Raw genomic sequence first — 15,717 nt, 5'->3', positions numbered from 1 at the left:
CTGGGGGGCTCACCCCCCCGCCATCAGTGTTAGCAGCGACAGCTCTGGGAGCTGCTGTGGCTGTCACCAACCTCAGGTCCCCAAAAAAGCCCTGACTCCGCAGCTCCTGAGCATCATTTGGGATCTCGAGGAGATGGAGACCAGGGGATGCCCGTTACCCCCAGAGCAGCTTTGCCCGGGGCCCGCGGCTGGCCCCCCCAGGCCAGGAAGGGGTCACGGTCACAGCCAGACCCTCTTGGGGGGTGGTCTCTGCTCTGAGCCACCGCCAGCTTGCAAGGAGTTAAGGAGTCTGGGCAGCGTCTTCCCATAGCATCTACCTACTGCCCTCGATTCACACCCCGCGCACACGTGTGCATGCACACACATGTGCTCGCGTGCACACGCATGTACACATGTGCATACACCCACCCATATGCATGCACATACATGCCCATTCATGAGCACACATGCATGCACACAGAGCTGTGGCCATGCACGTATGTGCGCACACACGTGCACATCCAGGCACACACACGTGGTGCAAATCAGGGCCAGCACCCCAGTGGGTGCTGAGCTGCTGTCGTGGGGCCACATCCTGTGCACTCCCTCCCCTTCCCCGTCTTTTTGGGCTCTCCTCACCCTTCTGTGGGAGGAGCGAGCGTTGAGGTGGGGGGGAAACGGTCCCCCCCCACATCATCCCAGCACATCCCAGTTTGGCCCTTGTGTGCCCAACTGCCGGGCGCTGAGCTCATGGCAGCCAAACAGCTACTTAATCGATCGATCGAGACATTTATCTGCCTCCGCCCGCCCCGTCGCTGCTGGATCGTCTCCAGGTTGCTAAAATTAGAAGCGGCTCTGGCCGTGCTGGGAGGGGGGCATGCAGTGGGGGGTGGGGGGGTGCTGGTGTTTGTGCGAGGGCCGTCAGGGTGGTGGGAACGGGGCTGGAGGGCGCACATCGATGTCAGGTGCAGGGATGCGGGAGGGATGGGGACAGCAACAGCTGCACCAGGGATGGGGCTGGAGGCACCAAGGATGGGGCTGGATCACCAGGGATGGGGCTGGAGGCACCAAGGATGGGGCTGGATCACCAGGGATCGGGCTGGAGGCACCAGGGATGGGTTGGAGGCACCAGGGATGGTGTTGGACTCACCAGGGATGGGGCTGGATCACCAAGGATCAGGCTGGAGGCACCAGGGATGGGTTGGATGGACCAAGGATGGGGCTGGAGGCACCAGGGATGGTGTTGGACTCACCAGGGATGGGGCTGGAGGCACCAGAAGCAGCATCAGATGCACCAGGGATGGGACAGGATGGATGCACAGGGACAGCCACAGCAGGGCCAGTCCTCGTCGCCCCCCCAGCGCCGTCTTGGCCAGACCCAGCCATAAGCAACCCCCAAACTGGGGGAAAAAGAAGGATAAAACGATAAAACCCGTCCCCGCTGCAGGTCATAACCTGTCCTGGGGACAGCTTGTGGACAACCTGCTGTGGGGTGGTGGCACCACGGGGACAACCCGGGAGCTTCTGGGGGGGGGTGGTGCTGCTTTCCCCCCTCATTTATTTGCCCCTCAAAACCAAATCAAGGCTTTTTTAAGCGCTTAGCATTTTAATTTTATCATTTTAATTTTATACCGCCGTGTCACCCCCAAAGGTGACAATCAGGGGCTGAAGGGACACAGAAGTTTCCCTGGGCTGACACGGGGGTGGGGGTGGGTGGGGGGGGGTCAGAGCTTTTAGCTACAGCTCGATGGGGAAAAGGGAGTGAAGATGGGAATACGAGGCAGGATTTCTGTATTTTCCCTGGATTCCCCATTATTATAGAAAAAAAAGGAATAAAATAAAACAGCCGGGCTGCACCAGCCCCCCCCTCCCACCCCCCAGCTGCTCCAGCAGCGCTCGGAGATGTAAAAATGCCTTTTTAAAAAAAAAATAAAAAAATTGTTATTATTTTTAATCCTCCCCCTCTGCCCAGTTTAGCTCCTGGGCTCTGATTGACGGTGATTGACAGCTCTGCCCATCGCTTGCACCGGGAATCGCTGCTGGATTATCGTGTTCTCGATATCACCGGGGTCTTTATAAGACTTGCGCAGCCATCTGGGGGGGTTCGACCCCCCGCGGGGTCCCAGCGCTCCCCGCACCCCCCCAGGACAATAACTTTTCCCCGTGGCCTTTTCCATTCCAGCTCGTCCTTGAATTAAGAGCCCGTGTCCCGCTCGGTGTTTATTTAAAATATTCCCGGCGGAGGTTATTTATAGGGGGGTGAAATGGAGCCGGGCCGGGGCCGCTGCGCTGAAAAGGCCATTTCTGACTTTTCTCTAATGGGCTGTTAAAAATCTGCAATAAAACACTCCCCCCCACCCCCCGGCTGGGAGCTGCAGGGGGCCATACTGGGATCAGACTGGGGGGGAATCCTAGGATGCCACTAGGACCATATGGAGATCAGTCTAGGGACACATACTGGTATGAGGCTGGGACTGTACTGGGGGGGGATACTGGGATGCCACTAGGACCATATGGAGATCAGCCTGAGGACACATACTGGGGTGAGACTGGGACTGTACTGGGATAGACTGGGCGGGGATACTGGGATGCCACTAAGACCATATGGAGATCGGACTGGGGACACATACTGGAATGAGAGTGAGACCATACTGGGATAACACTGGGGAGCATACTGGGATCAGACTGGGAGGGCACACAGGGATGAGACTGGGGCTGCACACTGGGATAAACCTGGGGGCCATACTGGGATCCGACTGGGGCTGCACTGGAACCTCACTGGGGGCTTGTACTGGTGGGACCATACTGGGAGCGGGAAAGGCCCATACTGGGGGCACACAGGGATGACACTGGGACCATCTCATGGACCACAGTGGGGGTGGATGGGACTTAACTGGGATGAGCCTGGGACCACCCTGTGGCCGTACTGGGTGGGGACAGCACCGACAGGGCTTTTCCTTCCAACCCCAATTCCAGCCAAAAAGGATTAAAAAAATAAAAGGTGTGGATTTGGTGCAATTCTATTTTTTAGATTAACAAAATAAAAGGTGTGGATTTGGTGCAATTCTATTTTTTAGATTAACAAAATAAAAGGTGTGGATTTGGTGCAATTCTATTTTTTAACCAGATAAATAAAATAAAAAAGAAATAAAAAAGAAACCCGGCCGCAGGGAAGGAGCACACAGCTAATGAGAAAAAAAATTAGTAATAATATAAATTTTCCTTGCCCACGGGAGGAAGTGAGGTTATAATATAGCTTTTATTTTATTTTCTTTATATAAATAGCCCCCCCCAGTCCCTGTGCCCCGTGGGGGGAGGCACCAGCTGCCCCCCCCCCAAAAAAAATCTGCTTTTCTTCCTTAAAATGGGGAAAACCAAGTCTGCCCCCTGCCCCCCGCAGCACCCCTGTCCCCAGGTCCCCATCCTTGGGGTCCCCAACCATGGGGGTCTCCAGCCATGGGGTCCCTTCATTGGGATCCCATCCTTGGGGTCCCATCTTTGGGATCCCTCACCCCTGGGGTCTCCAACCTTGGGGTCCTCTCCTTCGGGGGGGGTCCCATCGTTGGTGTCCCCATCTTCGGGGGTCTCATTGTTGGGGTCCAAGCTCTGGGATCCCCATCCTTCATGTCCCTGTCTTTGGGGTCCCATTGTCGGGATCCCATCCTTAAGGTCCCAACCTTGGTGTCCCCATTGTTGGGGTCCAGTCCTTGGGGGTGCCTATCTTTGGGATCCTCATCCTTTATGTCCCTATTTTTCGGGTCCCATCATTGGGATCCCAACCTTGGTGTCCCGACACCGATGTCCCCACCTTTGGTGTCCCAACTTTGGTGTCCCCCATCTTTGATGTCCCCACCTTTGCGGTCCCAACCTTGATGTCTCCATCTTTGGGGTCTCAACCCTTGATGTCCCCATCTTTAGGGTCCCAACTTTGCTGTCCCCATCTTTCGGGTCCCAACCCTGATGCCCCCATCTTTGGAGTCCCAACCTTGATGTCCCCATCTTTGGGGTCCCAACCTTGATGTCCCCATCTTTAGGGTCCCAACCTTGATGTCCCCATCTTTGGGGTCCCAACCTTGATGTGTCCATCTTTGCAGTCCCAACCTTTATGTCCCCATTTTTGGGGTCCCATCGCCGGGCCCCCACCCCGGGAGGGGGCCTCACTGCATGGGGCCGTAGGGCCAGTTGAGGGTGGCACCGGCGAGCAGCATGTCGCGGATGAGGGTCTCGATGGGGGTCTTGCCCACCAGGCGGCTGAAGAAGAGCTGCTGGATGCCAGGGGCGGAGACGCTGCGCAGGGCGGGCAGGCGCAGCAGCAGGCGCCCGAAGCGGCTGGGCTGGCTGGGGTGCTGCCGCCGCACGTGCTCCTCCAGCGCGCACTGCGACTTCTCCTGCAGGCCGGCCACCTGCCCCGGGTCCGACAGCCCCACCGCGTCTGCGGGCGGAGGGGAAACTGAGGCACGGCACCGCACGCCCGTCCCATTGCAACCCCACCCCATGAAGCCCCACCTCATTCAGCCACACCCAGCCATGCCCCACCCATTCACTCCCTGCACACCCATTGACACCCACTCCCCTTGGGACCCCACCCCCATAAGGCCCACATCATCTGGCCACGCCCCATTTAGCCACACCCACCCCCAGCCCATTCACTCCCTGTATGTCCATTGACACCCACTCCCCTTAGGACCCCACCCCCTTGAGCCCCACCTCATTTAGCCACACCCACCCACCCCCAGCCCATTCACTCCCTGCACACCCATTGACACCTGCTCCCCTTGGAGCCCCACCCCCTTAAGCCCCACCTCATCTGGCCACACCCCATTTAGCCACACCCACCCCCAGCCCATTCACTCTCTGCACACCCATTGACACCTGCTCCATCAGACCCCCACCACGTGGGACCCCACCCCCTGAAGCCCCACCCACACAAGCTCCTCCCCCTCCCGAAGCCCCGCCCCCTCACCGGGGGAGAAGAGGGCCACGGCCTTGAGGCAGGCGTACTCGGCGGCGTCGACGTGCAGCGCCTTCAGCTTCTCCACCTGCTCCTGGAAGAGGCGGATGTGGTCCATGAAGGCCACCACGTGCTCCGCGGCCATGGGGGGCGGCGTGCAGCCCGGCGGCGGCCAGCAACGGGGCGGCGTGCAACGGCAACGCCGACTGCGCCGCGTTCAGCACGAACAGCTCGCTCCAGCCCAGCCGCAGCAAGGCCACTTGATCCGAGAGCTGCAAGTCCGGGAAGAAGGGGATGCCCTTGGCCCACTCGATGGCACTGAAGAGGAGCCGCGCGGCCAGTTCGCAGATGCTCTCGATGCCCACCACGCCGCTGGGCTGCAAGCACTGGGTGCCGTAGCGAGCCGGGGGGTACGGCTCGGCGCGGAGCAGCAGTGAGATGAAGCCGCTTAAGTAGCCGTGGCCACCGTAGGGGTCGCCGGGGACCATGGGGTACTGGCCGGGGCTGCTCGGGGCGTGAGCCATGCGGCCTCGCTGCACGGCTGCGGAGGGGAGCAGGAGGTCAGCACCCTGAGCGCCCCCCCCCAAGCACTGGCACCCCTCTGTGTGTGTGTGTCCCCTCCCCAATTCCCCACGGATCAAACACACCGGGCTGGGGTGCCCCCAGCGGTGCAGGGTGGGCGCTAGAGGGTCCCCAGGGGATGGAGGGCAAAAGCCCTGGGGGTACCCCCACCCACCCGCGTTAGACAGGGGTGCACAACCTGGATGGGGACAAATCCCGCCCCTCCCCAGTGGCCCCCAGCACGAGGCACTGGGGCTCGCCTGCCCACCAGCTCCCACCGGCACGCTGGATTTGGGGACCCCCCGCTGGCGTTTGGGGTCACCCCCTTCTGGCGCAGGGATGGTGCTGAGGAGGGTCCCTAGGGTGACGCTGGGGGTGGGGCAAGAGCTCCCACCCCTGGAGTTTTTTTGCACTTTGGGCTTAAAAAAAAACAAATTTGGTTTGTTTTGTTTTGTTTTGTTTTTTTCCTGGTGATGCCATGCGGCCGGTGGGGGTCCAGCCTCCTCCTCCTCCTCCTCGCCAGTGCCCCCCGCTCGCCCCCCCCTGGCATCGCCACCCCCCCGTGGCGGGGGCAGGCTCTGAGCCAGGCTTAGCCTAATGCGGCGTGACAGTCCCAAGTGTCAGCCAGCGGTCGGGATCGGGGGCCGTGGGAACAGGGGGTCCCCCAGGATGGGGGTGCCGGGGGCCTCCCCCCTGCTCTCGCCCAGCCCTCGGGGTGCAGCCTATGGCCCCAGCGCCCCCCCAAATGCTCCCTCAGCTCAGCATTGCCCCACCGGCCTCTGATGGATGTGGCCCCCTCCTCGCTGCCCATGCACCCCCCTTTGCACCAAGAACCCCCAAATGCCCTTTGCAGCACCCTGAACCTCCTTTGCATCACCTCAAGCCCCTTTGCATCCCCAATCCCCTCTTTGCATCCCCCTGACCCTGCTTTTGCATCCCCCCAAACCCCCCTTTGCATCCCCCTAAACCCCTCTGCATCTCTGACCCCCCCTTTTGCATCCCCCCCGAACCCCCCTTTTGCATCCGCTTGCCCCCCCCCTTTGCATCCCCTGCCTCCCCCTTTTGCATCCCCCTGCCCCCCCCCTTGTATCTCCTGAACTCCTTTGGCATCACCCCAAACCCCCAACTCTATTTCCCCCCCCTTTTTTTTGGCAAAACAACTGCCTCGAGCCATTGGGCGTGTCCTGGCCAGAAATAAGCGTTTTTAGCCCCAAAACCCAGGGAAGCAGCTGCAGAGGGAGGGCTTCCTCCCCTCCCCCCACCCCCCCCGCCCGCTGGTGGGGCTGAATCCAGCAGCTGGACAAGCCGATACCCCCAAACCTCAGCGTGGGGTCAGGTCTCACATTCCCTGTGTTTCATCCCGGAGGATTTTCCCAAAGCGAAGGTTTAACGCAGCCCCCCCCAGCCTCGGGGGCCGGATCGGGCCCAAAGCAGCTCAGCCGAAGGCTTCGGTGCTGGTTTTGGTGCCAGTTTTGGTGCTGGTTCCCAGCTGGGAGCTCTGGGATAAGGGGCATCACAGGGAGCACGAGCCAGCAGGTTTGGGGGACCCCAACCCAAGCCAGAGCATCCCTGCCCCAGCACGGCCAGTGATGCCCTGACCGCCCGGGGAAACTGAGGCACGGAGCAGCCGGACCCGGAAAATTAAATCCCCGGGAAGGTTTAACCATTTCCATGGGCATCCGCAGTGTTTCCCCGCGCCTGGAGGTGCTGCATCCCACGGTGGTTTCACGGACACCCCAGGAGAGCTGGGAGCCCCCCAAAAATCAGAGCCAAGAGGGGGTGCAAAGGGGGGGGAATTGGGGACCCTGCCTGGGGGATAACGCCGTGCCGGGGGATCCACCGTGGCCATGCCCATCATGCCAGATCCCGGCGTTACCCAAGCAGCAGCAGCTTGTGGCAATTCTCAATTCAAACAAAGCTAAAAAAGAAAAAAAATCCCAAACGCCAAAACCCCCCAAAGCCCAACCATGACCCCAGGTGACCCCCGCCAGCCACACTTTCTCCAGGGCAGGGAATTTGCCTGAATTTTTTTTTTTTTCCCCAGGGATTTAATCCCCGGCTCCGGCTGCACGAGCCGGCAGAGCTTTGCTACGAGGGGGTCTGGCTGTGCCCAGCACCCCTGCAAAAATCCGCACCCCCCTCCCCCCATCCCACCAGCCTTTTTGGAGGAAGAAAAGGGGAAATTGAGGGTCAGGCTGGAGCTAATTTTGCCCCCAACCCTGGTCCCACCTAATTAATAAATTCACATTTATCTGTGCAAGCCCGGCTGCGATGCCGCGACCGTGCCGGGATGCTGGGGGATCCCTTCGCCGCCTCCCACCGCGATTTTCCACTTTATCCAAATTTTTGTCATTTTTTTTTAATGCTAGAAAAGGCAACTTTGGATTTTTTGCAAATTTTTTTCATGCTAAAACAGGTGACCTTCTGACGGCTGGGAGCATCGCTGCCACCGAAGGACCCATCCATCGGCACCGACTGGAGCGGCTGTGAGATAAATCCCATTTGAGCCACTGAGCCCAGCCTGGGTCCTTGCTATAATTATTTATAAATACTAAATTAATAATTAAGGGCCTTGAATATAAATAAGGACCCCCCAGGTCCTTATTCAAGCCGGGAGGATGCTGCACAGCAGAGATTCAGCTCCGAGGTTTCGGCACGGCAGTGAAGCCGATGCTCCGATGCACAATTTCGGGGTTTAAAACCAAAAAAAATCTAGTTTAAAGCTGCTTTTTTTTTGGCAAAAAAAAAAAAAATCAACCCAAAACGTGAGGACGGCTGGAGGCAGAGGGACTGGCACACGGCGCATCGCTGGCCGCCGGAGATGTGGTTATAATCGCGGTCGCGCCGAGTGTTCGGAGTCATTAACTTCAGATTTACCGGACACTCCTCACCAAACGCCAAATTGTTCATTTTTTGAGGAATACGGGTGTTACTGCCCTGGGATCCCCCGGGATCCCTCCCTGGGCTCCCTGTAACGGGGAGGGAAAGGGATCGGCCCCGGTGCTGAAACCGAGCCCGAAGGACAAGTTCAATTGCAAAGAGGAGTTTATACCATGACAGAATTCCGCTTTCACTTTCTTCCTTTTACTTTCTCTTCCTTCAGGTGCCCCTTTCCCTTTCGCTCCCTTCCCTTTCCCTTTTCCTCTTTGCTTTCTCTTTTTTGCTCTCTCACCTTTCTCTTTCCCTTTTGTCTCCCCGCCCGGGCTCGCTCCCTTCCTCCCTCCCCTCTCCCCCTTGCTCTGTTTCGCTCCTGCACTTTTTCCTCCTCTTTCCCCCCTTTCCTTCTCTTATTTGTTGCTTTTTTTTCTGCATTTCCCCCCCCCCCGCCCCCCTTTGCTTTTTGCCTTCGCTCTCGCCCTTCTCTTTTTAGTGCCCGCTCCCTCTTCTGCACCCCCCCCTGCCTTATCCAGCCTCTCTCCCTTCTCCGTGTCCCCTCTCCCTCTTCCACCCTCGCTCCCTCTGGCAGCCCCTCTCCCTCTTTTCCTGTCTCTCTCCTTTTCCACCCTATCGCCTTTTTTACATCCCTTCTCCCTCTTTTGCAGCCTCTCTCCCTCTATTCCATCTTCTCTCCTTTTCCACCCTCTTGCTTGTCTTCCCCTCTCTGTCCTTTCCCCCCCTCTCTCCTCCTCCATCCCCTCTCTCTTTTCCACTTTCTCTTCTTTGCACCCTCTCTCCTTTTCCATCTTCCCTTCCTCTTTTCACCTTCTCTCCTGCTTTTCCATCCCCTCCTTCTTTTGCCCCCTCTCTTCTTTTCCACCTTCTCTCCTTTTCTACCCTCTCCTCCATCCCTCTCCCTCTTTTCCATCCCCTCTTTCTTTTGCCCCCTTGCTCCATCCCCTCTTCCCCTTTCTGACCCTCTCTTCCATCCCCTCTCCTTCACCTTCTATCCTTCTCCACCTTTTCTTCTCCCATCCCCTCTCCGTCCCCTCTCCTTCCTCCGTCTCCATCCCCTCTCTGTCTCCGTCCCCTCTCCTTCCTCCATCCCCTCTCCTTCCTCCGTCTCCATCCCCTCTCCTCCATCCCCTCTCCCTTTTCCCATCTCTCTTTCCCCCCTCTCCCTCTTGCACCATCTCTCTTTTTCTATCATCTCTTCCTTCTTTTGCCCCCCCTCTCATTTTTGACCCCACTCCTCTTGCCCTCCCCTTGCCCCCAATGCCCCCCCCCCACCATCCCGGCGCATGCCGACACGCAGGCACTTGCGGAGCCGGCAGTACTGGCACTGGTTGCGGTGGTGCTGGTCCACGGGGCAGTCGCGGCCCCCCCCGGCAGCTGTAGGAGAGGTTGCGTCGCACCGAGCGCTTGAAGAAGCTCTTGCAGCCCTCGCAGGTGACCTGCCCGTAGTGCTTCCCGCTGGCCTTGTCCCCACACACCAGGCACCCCCCCGCCGCCCCCGCTGCTCCCGCCACCGGAGGAGGAGGAGGAGGAAGAGGCTCCGGCCACGGCCCCGCTGCCAGGGCCATGCTGGGGGGTAGGGGGGGAAGCCCACCCCGGGGGTGTTGGGGGGGTGGGGTGGATGGGGATGGAGCTGGGAGAAGGGGGGAGTTCGGGATGGAGACCTGGGATGGAGGCGGGGGGGGGGGGGGGGTCGGGGATGGATGGGGGTATGTGGTGAAGGGGGGGGAAGGAGATCCGGGATGGAAAGGGGGGGTCTGGGATGGAGGGAGGGGAAAGGAGACCCGGGATGGAGAGGGGGGGGGTCCGGGATGGAAATGGGGGTCTGGGATGGAGAGGGGGGTCCGGGATTGAGGGAGGGGAAAGGAGACCCGGGATGGAAATAAGGGTCCGGTATGGAAATGGGGGTCCGGGAGTCCGGGGTGGAGGGAGGGGAAAGGAGACCCGGGATGGAGAGGGGGGGTCCGGGATGGAGGGGGGGCAGCGATGTCCGGGATGGAGGGAGGGGGTGTCCGGGAATAGAGATGGGACGTGGAATGCAGGGGTGGGTCCGGGATGGGTGGGGGTCCAGGGGTGAAGGGGGGAGCCCCGGGCTGGGGAGAAGCCCCCGTGCGGAGGCAGGGCCCCCTCGGACGGCCCCCCCCCGGCGGGACGCGGCGGCCCGGCAGCGTGCGGAGGGGCTGCGGGCCGGGAAGGACTGCGGCCGCCAGGGGGAGGGGCGCCGCGGGAGGGGGAGGGGGAAGAGAAAAGTTCATTCTCCTCCCCGCGGGGGGGGGCGGCTCCCCGGGGCGGGGATGGGGGGGGGGGGCTGGGGCGGAGATGGGGGGGGGGGGACGGCGGGTGTGGGGATGGAGGGGGCCGGGACAGAGATGGGGGGGGGCCGGGGTGCGGGAATGGGGGGGCCGGGGCGGAGATTGGGGGGGTCTGGGGCGGAGATGGGGGGGCCGGGACGGGGCTGGGGGGGGCTGGGACGGACTTGTGGGGGCGGGGATGGGGGGGGGCCGGGGGGGCGGGAGCCGGGCCGGGGATAGGGGGGTCCTGGGCCGGGGATGGGGGGGCCGGGGGGGGAAGGCGGGGTGGAGATGGGGGCGGGGCCAGGCATGGGAGGGTCCCGGGCCAGGGGGGCGGGGGGGGTGTGGTCGCCGCGTGCCCCCCGTGCATGGGGTGTGGCTGCTGGTGCCGCCCACGGATCTTCGTGTAACCGGGCCTGGGGGTGCACGTGGCTCCAGGTGTGCAACGCGTGTGTGCACGGACCCGCGCGTGCAACGCGTGTGCGCCGGTGGGGGAGCGACAGCCCCCGCGCCGCTATATAAGGGCATGTGGGCAGGGGGCTGCGGCCAATCAGAGAGGAGCGGGGCGGGGCTAAATGGGGGCGGAGTCCCTGGGAGAAGGGGCGGGGCTTGGAGTCCGGGGGTTTAGGGCCAGGCGGGTCCCCCGAGGACGGGGAACGGGGGCAGGAAGGGGGGGCGCGGGGGGGTCGGGTCCAAGGGAGAGGGGAGGGGGGGTCCGGGGTTGTGTCACCAGGGAGAGGGGACAGGGATGGGGCCGGGTTCTGCACCCCCATCCCGCACCCAGCACCCCCATCCCCGATCCCGCACTCAGCACCCCGCACCCAGCACCCCCACCCCGCATCCCCATCCCGCACCCAGCACCCAGCACCCCCATCCCGCACTCAGCACCCCGCACTCAGCACCCCCACCCCGCACTCAGCACCCCGCACCCAGCACCCCCCACCCCGCACTCAGCACCCCGCACCCCCACGCCGCACCCGCTCCCCGGACCTTGCACCCCGCACGCGGCCGGAGCCCCGGGAGGCGGGAAGGGGCCGCGGGGCATCCTGGGAGCTGCAGTCCTGTCGGCGTCACGTGACCGGCCCGGGGGCGGGGCCTCCATCTCCCAGCGTGCTCAGCGGCGGAGCAGGGCCTGGGCGGTGCGCGGGTGAGGGCCGGGGGCGCCCCAGTGGCGCGGGGAGGGGGCACCGGGATTTGGGGGGGGAGGGGAGGGGGGGCGCACCGGCGTGGGGGGTGGGGAGGGGAGCATCGGGCATGGGGGGGGTGCTGCAGGATCCCCCATACCGGCCCCATCCATAACCCCCCATGTGAACCTCCACCCCGCCCCCCCCCCAATGGTGCCTGACCTGCTGAGCCCCCCCCTCAGCCCCCCCAGGACACCCCGCATCCCCCCTTCCTTCCTGCAACCCCCCCACGGGGGCTGATCCGGCCGCCCCCCCCCCCCCCCCCCCCCCCCGCCCAAACGGGGCCTGATCCTGCCCCCCCATACCCCTCCCGAATGGGGCCTGATCCGCCCCCCCCTACAACCGCCCCCCCCGAAACAGGGCCTCATCCTGCCCCCCATCCCCAAAGGGAGCCTCATCCGCCCCCCCATCCGCCCCCCCCAAATGGGGACTGATCAGCCCCCCCCCATACACCCCCCCTCCCCCCCCTGAAACGGGGCCTGATCCTGCCACCCCCATACCCCCCCCCAAATGGGGCCTGATCAGCCCTCCCATACAACCCCCCCTCCCCCCCCAGATGGGGCCTGATCCTGCCCCCCCCGACGCCGCTCTCTCCCCCGCAGCCCCCCCTCTCTGGATGCGGGGTCCCCTGGTGGCGGGCGGGGGCGCGGGGGGCTCAGGCCATGGCTGAGGGCCCCCCTGGCCCGCGCCATCCGCGCCAAGCTGGATGCGGCCCTGCAGCCCACCCACCTGCAGGTGCTGGACGAGAGCCCCCGCCACGGCGGCCCCCCCGGTGCCGAGAGCCACTTCGCGGTGGTGGTGGTCAGCGAGCGCTTCGCCGGGCTCCCCCCGCTGCAGCGGCATCGCCTGGTCCACGCGGCGCTGGACACCGAGCTGGCCGGCCCCCTGCACGCCCTCGCCATCGTCGCCAGGACCCCCCAGCAATGGCAGCAGGACCCCCACGTCCCCCCCCCCGCCCCCCTTGCCTGGGGGGGTCTAAGCAGGAGCATCCCGCCGGCGGGGAGCGGGGGGCACCCCGCGATCAGTGATGGCGGCGCTGGGGGAGCCCCCCACCCCGTGATGCTGCGGGGGGGGGGGTAGAGCCCTGCGGGGGTGGGGGGCAGTTGGGGTGACCCCCCCTCCCCCCTTGGTATGGCACCCAGCCACCCCGTGGGTCCCAGCCTGACCCCATCCTCTGCACAGCCCCCCCTGCCCGCTCCCACCTTGGGGGGCTTTGGGGGTGCCCCTCTGCCCACTCCCACCTTGGGGGGGGGGTTAGGGGTGCCCCCCCCACCTGCTCCCCATCCTCTGCACAACCTCTCCCCTACTGCCCACCCCCACCTTGGGGGGGCTTGGGGTGCCCCCCTCCCTGCTCCCTACCTTGGGGGATTTGGGGGTGCCCCCCCCGCCCACTCCCACCTTGGGGGTGCCCCCCACACACACCTGCACCCTGTCCTCTGCACAACCCCCTCCCCACCCGCTCCCACCTTGGTGGGTTTTGGGGTGCCCCCCCCTCCCCGCTCCTTACCTTGGGGAGGGTTGGGGTGCCCCCCCCCTCCCACTTTGAGGGGGTTAGGGGGTGCCCCCCTCCCTATTCCCACCTTAGGGGTAGGTTTGGGGGTGCCCCCCTCCCTCTGCAAAACCTCTTCCCCCTGCTGTCTGCTCCCACCTTGGGGGTGCCCCCTCCCCTCCCACCTTGGGGGGGGGCTTTTGTTGGTGCCCCCCCCCCCATTTAATTTCGAAGGCGCATTCTCCCTCCTGCACCCCAAAAAATAAACGCTCACTCGGGGGCAGCTTGGAAACGGCGGCCGGGTGATGCTTCCGCGGGGGGGTGGGGGTGGGGGGTTGAATGATTTTGGGTCCATTTGGGTTTTTTTGGCTTTTTCCACATTTTTTTTTTTTTGGTTTTGTTTCTTTTAGGTGGGTTTTTTTGTTTGTTTAATTAATTTACAAACATCTAAAAACTACAGCACGGCACGACTGCGCACGGACAGAACTACGGGGGGGGGGGGGGGGGGGGCTCCCCAAAGGACCAGCTACACCGAAGGGGGTGGGGGGGGAGGAGGAGGAGGAGGAGGAGGAGATGAAGCACACACCGCTCAATCGCATAGGGGGGCTGCTCGCAATGCTGGGGGGGCTGCCCTAAGTATTGGGGGGCTCCCATGATGTTGGGGGGGCTGCTGGGGGCCTCCAAAGCGCTTTTGCATAGACCAACACTTCCCATCCCTTGCTGGGGACTGACTTGGGGGGGGGGCACAGCCCCACGACCCCGTACCCCACTTTTTTTGGGGGGGGGGGGATGCTGTATCTGGGCGCTGCTTTGTGCTTTGCAAACCGCTGGTGGTTTTGTGCTCTGGGCTGGGGGGGGGGTGTGTGGGAAAAGGGGGGATGGGGGAAGGGAGTTGGGGGCGGAGGGGGTGCAAGGAGCACCCCCCGCCTGCACCAGCACCCTAAGAAAAAAAAAAAACCACCTTTAAAAACGAGCTTAAAAATAAAAATAAATGGCAGTTTTGGGAGACCCCACCCCACTGCACCCCAAAACGCAGCAGTGCCCCCCACCACCCATCCAAGGCGGGGGGGGGGGGGGGGGGGTCTGGGTCAGCCCCCACCAGGCACCCAAGTGGACGCACGAAGGCCGGCAGCACCCGTGGGTGATGCCTTGGGGCACCCAGCTGTGGGGGGGCAGTGCCTGGTACAGGGGGGGCCCGGCTGCACCCCAAAATTAAACAAAGGGTGGGGGCTGTTGCACCCTGGGGGGCAAGGGGCCGGCAGCACCCCGGGGTGCTGTGCTCGCCGACGGGCTCAGCACCCCGGGGTGCCGCACACGATGAAGCACCGTGCACCCCAAAAGGCCCTGCACCCCCCTGGTGCCATGCGCCCCGAGGCGTCGTGCACCCTGAAACGCCCCACAAAGCGAGGCGCTGTGCACCCCAGGGTGCTGTGCACCCCACGGGGTGCTGTGCTTTAAGGTGCTGGGCACCCCAAAAGGCCGTGCAACCCCGAGGGGTTCTGCTGCGGGAGGTTGGTGCACTCCGAAGGGTTGTGCACCCCAAATTGCTGTGCACCCCGAACAATGGCTGTGCACCCCGCCATGCAGCGCGCCTCGGTGTGCTGTGCACCCCAAATAATTGCTCTGCACCCCGAATTGCTGCACACCCCAAATTGCTGCGCACCCCAAATAATTGCTCTGCACCCCGAATTGCTGCGCACCCCGCCATGCAGCATGTGCCCCCCGAATTGCTGCACACCCCAAATTGCTGCGCACCCCGAATTGCTGCGCACCCCGCCATGCTGCACCCCCCCGAGCCACGCACCCTAATGCGCACCCCAGGGTGCTGTGCCTGCCCAGGTGCTGTACACCCCAAGGGGGGTCTTGCACCCCAAAAGGCCATGCACACCAAGGTGCACCACCACCCCCCGATTCTCCTTGGGGGGGTGCAGATAGAGACCCCCTCCCCTTTCACCTGCCGACCTTGCCCTGTCCTTCCGGATGGGGAAACTGAGGCACGGAGCCGCCACCGCCCCATCCCTGCTGGGGGGCTGAGGACGGAGCCTTCATCCTCCTCCTCCTCCCTGGCCCCAGGGATGCTGGGGTGGGGGGCGCAGGGCCTGTCCCCCCCTCTGCAAGGCTGAGGCACCCCGACCCCCCACCTGCAGCCCCCCGCAGCCCCCCAGGAACGAGCAGCTATTCACAGAGGGGGTGACACCGAGAAAAGAAATGGGCGGGGGGGAGGGGGGGGGCTTGGAGGGGGGTGGGGGGGGTCTGGGTGGCCAAGTGCAAATGAAAAAGACCCCAAATGCTCCAAGAAGACGTTTCACAGTGTCTAACGAGACTAATCCCCGGGGGGGGCGGGGCAGGGAGGGGAGCTGGGCTGGGGGC

General features: G+C 63.2%; 3 protein-coding genes across 3 annotated transcripts; 1 reads left to right on the top strand and 2 right to left on the bottom strand.

The window, feature by feature from the left end:
• Positions 1–2,977: 2,977 nt before the first annotated feature.
• LOC121099598 (nuclear receptor subfamily 2 group F member 1-A-like) lies at positions 2,978–9,958 on the bottom strand. Its single transcript, XM_040618760.1, is given in 5 exon segments — positions 2,978–4,411; positions 4,943–5,078; positions 5,080–5,471; positions 9,659–9,752; positions 9,754–9,958. Coding segments are annotated over 5 exon segments (1,095 nt in total). The 5' UTR covers positions 9,952–9,958; the 3' UTR covers positions 2,978–4,136.
• Positions 9,959–10,082: 124 nt separating this feature from the next.
• On the top strand, positions 10,083–13,639 carry BOLA1 (bolA family member 1). Its single transcript, XM_040577977.1, is given in 4 exon segments — positions 10,083–10,092; positions 11,629–11,821; positions 12,461–12,803; positions 12,806–13,639. Coding segments are annotated over 4 exon segments (627 nt in total). The 3' UTR covers positions 12,887–13,639.
• A 648-nt stretch (positions 13,640–14,287) lies between these two features.
• Positions 14,288–15,364, bottom strand: LOC121099615. Its single transcript, XM_040618789.1, has 2 exons — positions 15,016–15,364; positions 14,288–14,961 (listed from the first exon to the last, which is right to left on the bottom strand). Exons 1-2 carry the CDS (start codon positions 15,362–15,364, stop codon positions 14,288–14,290), a joined length of 1,023 nt encoding a protein of 340 aa, XP_040474723.1.
• Between the last annotated feature and the right edge of the window lie 353 nt (positions 15,365–15,717).

The sequence above is a fragment of the Falco naumanni genome, chromosome 20, assembly GCF_017639655.2.
Source record: "Falco naumanni isolate bFalNau1 chromosome 20, bFalNau1.pat, whole genome shotgun sequence".
Lineage (NCBI taxonomy): Eukaryota > Metazoa > Chordata > Aves > Falconiformes > Falconidae > Falco > Falco naumanni.
Note: the sequence above shows the minus strand (reverse complement) of the source record. Positions and strands in the feature narration are given on the sequence as shown.